The sequence below is a fragment of the Montipora foliosa genome, chromosome 13, assembly GCF_036669935.1.
Source record: "Montipora foliosa isolate CH-2021 chromosome 13, ASM3666993v2, whole genome shotgun sequence".
In the NCBI taxonomy this organism is placed as follows: Eukaryota; Metazoa; Cnidaria; class Anthozoa; order Scleractinia; family Acroporidae; genus Montipora; species Montipora foliosa.
Genome location: NC_090881.1, coordinates 19,650,835 through 19,658,713, shown reverse-complemented (window position 1 = coordinate 19,658,713; position 7,879 = coordinate 19,650,835). Strand labels below are relative to the sequence as shown.

The 7,879-nt window shown below is 39.3% G+C and overlaps 1 protein-coding gene and 1 long non-coding RNA gene across 7 annotated transcripts in view; both read right to left on the bottom strand.

Annotated features, from left to right (window-relative positions):
- LOC137983016 (uncharacterized) overlaps positions 1-961 on the bottom strand; it is a 10,863-nt gene extending 9,902 nt beyond the window's left edge. The window contains exons 1-2 of one of the 3 annotated variants that reach the window (XR_011118880.1): positions 849-961; positions 537-687 (exon numbers count right to left, since the gene is read on the bottom strand). This is a non-coding gene — a long non-coding RNA (uncharacterized lncRNA). Of the gene's footprint in view, positions 1-536; positions 688-823 lie in introns of all 3 variants that reach the window. The other 2 variants (XR_011118881.1, XR_011118882.1) reach the window with 2 other exon arrangements.
- A 1,530-nt stretch (positions 962-2,491) lies between these two features.
- On the bottom strand, positions 2,492-7,531 carry LOC137983375 (homeobox protein ARX-like). Of its 4 annotated transcripts, none has more exons than XM_068830590.1 (3): positions 7,218-7,441; positions 5,008-5,261; positions 2,492-4,145 (listed from the first exon to the last, which is right to left on the bottom strand). In XM_068830590.1, the coding sequence occupies exons 1-3, from the start codon at positions 7,378-7,380 to the stop codon at positions 3,654-3,656; spliced, it is 909 nt and encodes a 302-aa protein (XP_068686691.1). In that variant the 5' UTR covers positions 7,381-7,441; the 3' UTR covers positions 2,492-3,653. The 4 variants fall into 4 exon arrangements, with proteins under 4 accessions (XP_068686691.1, XP_068686690.1, XP_068686693.1 ...); XM_068830589.1 differs by having other exon boundaries at positions 2,493-4,145; positions 5,008-5,258; positions 7,218-7,531; XM_068830592.1 differs by lacking the exon at positions 7,218-7,441 and adding an exon at positions 5,617-5,975 and having other exon boundaries at positions 2,493-4,145; positions 5,008-5,258.
- Between the last annotated feature and the right edge of the window lie 348 nt (positions 7,532-7,879).

The window sequence follows — 7,879 nt, the reverse complement described above, 5'->3', positions numbered from 1 at the left end:
AGGAGTTTATTTCTGTACTCCCAAATGCTGTTCAACGCTGATATTTGGCAAAACTTTACATTAAAGGAATTAAATCTTGAAAAAATGAAAATAAGCAAAAGAACCTTTCACCAAAAAGTCGAAAACATGAAACAAAAGTTTACGCTAATCCTGGATTAAGTTAATAGGCATTCCAACAACCCGGCCCAGGGGTAAAATGCAGACTGAGGTTATAACGTAACTGTTGAAAAAGCCCAAACCCCTTAGAAATGCTAACCTTAGGCCTAATTAAGCCTAAAAATATATTTAGGCTTAACTGTTAGCATTTCTAATGGGTTTGGGTTTTTTCAACAATTAAATTATAACCTCAGTCTGCATTTTACCCCTGGTCTGCAGTCTGCGTTTTACACTGACCGGTTTGTATATTTCCCAGTTGCAAGTGATGCTGAAGTTGGAAAGGAGAGCAAGGGGACACTTTGTGATGCTTATGAAAATTGCCGTGCATCTAATTATGTGCATGTCTGGACAACTCTCAAAAACATACAAAATAACCTGACCTTGAGGTGATAAATGAATATTAACAGACGGCTGGTTGAGGGAGAGGGTTCTCTGAAAATTGTTTGCACCTCTGCGAAAATCCTGGCAACGCCAAAGCCTGATATCATTTCTCAATTTACATTTGCAGTCACCATGGCATATCAAAGACTACTGAAATGAAAGAGCAAAAGATATGCGATATGATTTTTTGAGTGGATATGATATCAAACTCGCGAACTTTTTCCTTGTTTTCCGGTGCTAAACTGAACTTAACAGGAAATGATTTTAAAGAGAAATAAATATCTACCTTTTTTCACAAGACTTGCACTTACCCCGGACTCTCAACCGCTGTAATTTATGGCAAAATATAAACTGTTTAGGTTTAGATGGAGAGCGCCATCTTGACAATTGTGAAAAGACTGGGCAAGAGAGACTTATTTGAGGAGTGTGGATATAATGTGGCAGTCTTGAGCACAGGGTAACCAGGGCGTCTATTTGAGGCACAGGTTGGCGGAAAACTGCGTGCGAAAAAGGAGAGGAGACGTACCATTGATCAGAGACGTAGTTTCACCAGGCGCCCCAAGTTTAACCGTCGTTTTCAAACTGATTAGGTTGTGATCCCCTCGGTACACCTACAGTCAATTTTGAAGGTCGATATATGTGTTTCACAGAGCTTGCTGTCTTCGCTCAGCTAGGTGGAGAGGCTTTAGTGGCTTCAGGGTTTCGGACATCTCTTACTAAACAATCCGAACGTGATTATTTACTAATTGGATTTGGTTTTCGTGAAAAGAATCCTGCTGGATTTGGGTCGATTGGGCTACAGTGTGTTGCCCAGTTTCCGGCCGGTACCAGTTTCCGGCCAAAAAAAGGTAAACTCGGTTATTTTCGATGGGATTTTAACTCTTCGTCCACCGAAGCGATCCGTCGGAAAAAAACAAACATCTCCGCTATCAACTGATGGTTTAGGCGGGCTTTTTGGTTGAGAAACGAGCGAGCAAGAAGGGATTTTGTTCAGGTGAGTAAAATCTTACCGGCTAATTTTTGGCCTTTTCACTGCACAACGAAGCTACCGTACGTAAATAAATAACTCGTTTAATAGGAAATAGTTCACGGAGCTTGATAATTTTTTGAAAGAATTTACATTGAAGATGGAAGTAATTAAGGGACCTGTCATCATAAGCTAGAACTTAGCTGTTTGCGAACGTCAGAAGTCTAAATCCTAGCTAAGATTTTCGCATACTACGCCAGTTTCCGGCCACTGATCTGCACTCACAGATAGATTGTTTAAAACTTATTTGAATTAATGAAATTTTATAACTTACTGCTCGAGAAATTAATGAAATGTACATAGCTTAAGCAAGCATGGCGTAATGAGGTACATATTAACTCAGATGTGCTGTGTTAATTTCCCTTGCCTCTTCCCAGAGAATATCGCGCGGGCTTTGTCAAGGTTATACCCTACCCATAGTTAGCAGCTATCTATGCCCTACCATACACCCCTAAGTAATCATTTTGCTCTAATCCCATAAAGCGCAGTCGCTAAGCCACATCGAGATAGCCTTGGAAGTCCGTTTAGTCGGGCGGATTGAATGAAATTTCTGCTTTCTATTGATGGCCGGAAACTGGACTCGCTGGCCGGAAACTGGGCAACTTACTAGTTTTGCAAAAAATGGCATAATTTCTTTAGTACTTGAGGTGGGCAGCCGATCTCCGTATATTTTAAAGGTAATTAAATGAACTGTCTCTTGTAGGAAAATGAGAAAGTTTCCGTGCATTAACAAGAAGTTAGGGCGATTACAAACTAAAGTGGCCGGAAACTGGGCAACATACTGTACTGATGGCGGTGTCAGCTTCCCAACTTTCTGTTTTCCTCGTATGGAAGGTAAAATGGACCTTAATTTTTTGAAACTCCGTGTGAGTATTCAGGGCAACTACGACAAACCATGTGGTAAGTTTCATCAGTTTTCATTTGCAATTTCTTACAAATTTCTAGACTTGAACTTCGCTACATGTGTGTCCTTTATTTCCGTTTAGCCTGGGTTACCTGTGTCTTATAATACATACATGAGCAGAAAAAGAACACTTTGGTGTTCGTCAAGATTTAAGTCAGTATCTGGGCGAACAAAGATTTGCCGTGATAACAGGGGCTGTTGTAATTCAAGAAACATCACTAAAAGCGGGGACATTTAATTTTGTCAGCACAGTCTGTTTATTGACAAACGCCTTGTGTCTCTCAGGGTGCGGGTTGTTGTCAGGAAATGTTAAGTTCATGAAGACTGGTCAATTTGGCCACTTTGGTGCTTTATCACAAAGCGAGAAATTCCGAAAACGCAACAAGAAGCCAAGGATGACACGTCGATTTTCTATTTATTGCAAAACAGAGAAACTTGTAACAAGTTTTCCACTCAGTATGGAGCTCTAAAACGATGAAAGCTTCCCATTAATCTTTTCCTCCTTCTCAGGCTCGAGGGTGAATTCATACGTAGTTTTTTTCAAACATGCGACCTTTGGGGCGACAAATCTTGTAATGAAGACATTCAGTGGGGTTCCTGACCGCAAACCGTTTTTCTTGAAAATGAAATTCAACTTAATTATCGATGTGGCAGGAAGTGATTTACCGCTCAGTCTCACCAATTGCCACAATGTATCTTAAAAATATATATTTTAAGCTTATTGTTATAGTGTTATAGGCTCCCCTTCCTTGTTCCGTATAATAGTCCATCTATTTGCTAAAAGAGGCAGCATTTCTAGAAGCCCCTCAGTATATTCACTTCCTCCCTTTTTTTGGCTTGGCCAGATATAAGTCAACACAAGCTGTTCATGCTTGCCATTTGTTTTGTGCACCATGCATAGCTGTGCGAGTTTTTAAGATTTACATAGTGTTTTTGTTCACCATGGATAGTGAGCTACTACGAAAATCGAATGTAAATAAATTAATAACGATGATGACGATGACTGTAACCATGACGATGACTATAACGATGACGATGGTGATCATCATGTGATGATGATTATGAGAGACATGTTTCTTAACAGGGGGAATTGGAATCTGTATTTCTGCTGTTTGAATTTCCTGTGATGGTTTTATATTTTATGGCTTTGCATCCTAGTAACAAGCTGAAATATTAATTGAAAACTTATTTCCTGCTCAAGATTTGCACAAGGTTCATTTGGTGTTCTTTAGCGCGAAGACGAAGCGAAGTAATACTTGATACTCTGTTGCTTTCCCTTGCTGCTCCGCCTGTTTGCTCGGGTAAGACTTCCAGTCCCCGACCAACTTCCTGAAACCTGTAGGGGGAGGGTAAAAGACAAGTACCCCCGGTTGGAGACAGCATACTACAGGAACAAGCACATTCCATAGGATCAGATCCTGAGGGTCGAATAACACTCGGAACAGAAGAGCGATAACAAGGGATAGGTTGAGGTGTTGTCGAGAAAAACGAAGGACACATGTCCCGGGCGGTGGTCGGTGTTAAACCAGGAGGGAAAGTAATCGGATACGATGTACTGACGGGGAAAGAGTCCTGATGTATCCAGGGGTAAACCATGCTGTTCCCTGGGGGAACCGCACCAAACGCACACAGCTTTTCTCTCTTTCGCCACTTTGCTCGTCTATTCTGAAACCAAACCTGAAAAGGAAAGAAAAACGTTCTATTATCAATATACACTTTAATTGTGTCACTTTCCGGAGAAGAAAAGCTTTCGTTAATCGCAATAGGGCAACCGTAAGTCGTCAAAGTTGTTCAAGATTGCGGGGCCATGAAAATCTGGAAACAAAAAAGGCGATTTTGAAATTCCTGTATTCATTCAGCATTTGAAACAGAACAAACTGTTACTCATCACTAACGAACTTTACTTTTAAATTTTCAAAAATCACTCGACATGCCATTAAAATAGAAAAGGATTTTGCGATTTGTTAAGGTTTTCAGGTTCAAAGGAAGCCAGAACAACACAGGGTCTTCAAAATGAGAAGAAACTCCTACCTTCCTGATAACATCTATAAATGGTTAAACTTTCACGTCTCCTTGGGTAAGAACGATCGACCGTGAGCTGCGTCTCGATCACAACCCTTGAATGCCCCATAAATTCTGTAGGATGTCGCACTTGTTGGAAAAGAGTAGGGCATGGAGTTTCCTTTGTGATGCTCTATCCTTTGTTGTATTTCATGGAAGGGTGATAAATGCTACCAAATCACTAGACTACGGATTTAAATCTCACATAGAACGCACGCCATGATTGGCCAATTGAGCGGTTGATATTCCAGCACGGCCTTTTTGAGTTCGTGGTTCGCTGCCCCGCGCGATTTGACTATACCAAACGATACAATGACTATCTTTCTAACCTTGTTTCTCGGGCTGCATAAGTTACAGCTCCTTTTTTCCACTTTTGTTCCACTTTTTTGTTTAATTTGGAATTAAACTGGAAAACACCGAGGGCTATGGCATTGAGTACGTTAATACTATGAAGTATATGATGAAAATGATGTTGTACCTGTATTCGTGCTTCCGTCAAACTAAGCTTAGATGCCAGTTCTTCTCGAGCAAACACATCGGGATATGGTGCCTTATCAAATGCCCTTTCTAGTTCTTCGAGTTGGTATTGGCTAAATGTCGTGCGATACCGAGTTTTTTTCTTTTTCGATGAACTTGAACCATCCTCGGAACACGAGTTAGCTTCTTCGTCAGCTTTCTTGACATCCTCGGGTTCCTCTTGAGTGCTTGTTTCTTCTGAAAGGCTATTTTCTGCTGATGAAAAAGAAAAGATCAAATATTGTCAAAGGAAGCAAAGAGAGTGATTCTTTTGTCGGAGATAATTCGTGCTTCCACATTGAAAAACTCCAGCTTCTTTCTTCGAATAGGCGGTTAGTTGTTACTCCAAAAGACATCCATTCTTTGTTCACTAAATTCACTTCGGAAAAACTTGACTGACAAAAACAAAACGCCCTTTCACATGCAATCCAATTTTGCAGTTCTCCATGAAAAACTGTCCTCAAAACACCAAAGTCAAATTGCATAGTATCTGGGAAGCCTAAGAAGTTCCAATTGTTTTCCAACTCAATTATAAAAAATTTCCTTGTTAATAAGTTTTTTTTAAACTCACCAGTCTTTCTGCTCATAATTTACTGGCTGCAACACAATTCCTCTTAGTTTCTATGACTGCTGTACTCTGAATTGTGCCAGGCATATATAGCCGGGAGAGAGTTTGCAGGCACCAGCTTTGCCGCGGCGTTGTCAGGTCATCTCTTTGGGTGACGGAGATAAATGTAGAAGCTTTCAAGAGCTTGATTTCAATTAAGCTTTTAGTCCAATAAAGTACAAGGCAATGGATAGCACATTAAGTTTCGTTTAGTATATTCCACGCACTTATTTTCAATTCTTTGCCATATTGTCAACTCGACTTTGTTTGTGTCACGTCTTTGTTTAAGATAAACCGAAAACAATCAAAAATGAGAAATCTTTAATCATTTGCTTTGTGTTTGGAAGGCTGTGCAGGCCAGCCAACTGTAAATAGCTTTCTTTTTTTCTAAAATGGTCAACCTGCAAGCGGTGGACCTGAATTTAAGAACCCCTATGAATTTTCATTCAATGCAAGGACTTTCGTACTGCATCAGAAAGTAATAGGTATTATTTCATACAAATTGATGTAAATTGAATTGAATATTAGCAGTTATTAACGTCCAGATGGTCACAGCTGCCGCGTGGAGTCCAGACTACATTTAATGGAGTTTACAGAAAGATAAAATACATTGCATGAAATTCTACGCCGTAAATTCGGTTCTGGTCATTTAAATGGCCTTGAAATCTCGATTTTTCCCCATTTGCTAAAGCACACAAAAAATTTAAGACTGTTTGAAACTAATATACAATGAAAACTGTCGAGTGTGCACTTACAATTAGAAAACCACCAGTCAACAACTTGTGTGAAAACGAAACGAGCAACAAATAATCAAATGAATAAAAGTAAACGCGACTAAAATGTTTTACTTCCTCTGATAAAAATACACGTACTCGTTATTCAACAACAAACTCAAATTAAAGTGACGTAATCCTTTAAGGGAGATAAATGCCCCAAATTGTTCTATATTTTTTTTACTTCTTTCCAAGAAGGATCAAAGAGAGGTTTTAATGGACTGAAATGAAATATAACACTTCTTTTTGCTCTAAAACACTTAAAGATGTATTCTGGTTCTTAAGTTAAAAAGTTTCTGCCTGCTTTGTAACAAGAGAATGTTTTAATGACATTTGACTACAATCAACGAGAAATTAGACGTCTGGGTTTCATCATATTTTCAATCAAGAAAACTTCGACTTAAGTCTTAAGTCACGTTTTTGAGCCTTCAAAACTTCAAAAGTTTTCTTTCAGTTATTGTGCACTTCCCGCGATAAGCGAAAGGCCAAAAGTAGCCACAGTTTAATATACTGCTGAAATATCTTAGAGTGATCAAGGAAGCATGGTGTTTGGAAGGAGAAACTGATTTCTTGCTTACGCATTGTTACACGGTGTATCTGTGAAGAAACATGGCGAGAACGAAAAAAAACTTTTCGAAAATTAAGCAATACCCTCGATATGTTAAGTTTGCTGTTGAAATTATTCTTTGCTCTCCTATTGATTAAATTGGCGTCCTCTCTTAACTTTAAATTAAAGTTGCGCTGAGCCCACAAGTGAAAACCCTCACAACTTTTCAAATGTTATTAAGTTACCTTTTTCCGAGACGATGGTATCTTGAGTCATATTCAGACCGTATTGATTGTCTGCAAGAACAGTTTCAGAGCCAAGCCCTAAAATGTCACTTATACTATGCTTAACAATCGCGTTTCTTTCCTTTGGGTGAACGCTTTCATTAACAACCACCTCCATTCGCATCAATTGCTTCAAGCCCGTCGCCAGCTTGAGCTAACCATTTGTCGTTCACCGAAGCGCTTTGAATATCCTCCGTTTATTGCGAAACAGTTTAGTATGTCTTGCACGGGTGCCTCAAGACCCGCGGGGTAAGTTTTCAAATCTCACAGTGACCGACCAGGCTAAATTAAATTGCTATTATTAACAAAAAAGATCATTGCTTGGCGGGTTTCTTTTGCCCAAAAATTGGCTTTTCACGACCAATCAACACATTAATCCGCGAACACGGTTATTAGCAAAACATTCATTGAAGCAAAATATAATTAGAATTTATTAACATTAATCCGTATGGAGATTAACATAACAATCCTATACAACTCCAATGAAGACCTAATTATATCAACATTAAACTCCTTTTAAGACATACGAGGAGAGCAAATCATTCGGATAGTGCCAGAGGCGAATAATTTGGCCATCTTCATCTTTCGCTCTTCAAAAGCGGAAAACTGAATTTACCGATAAG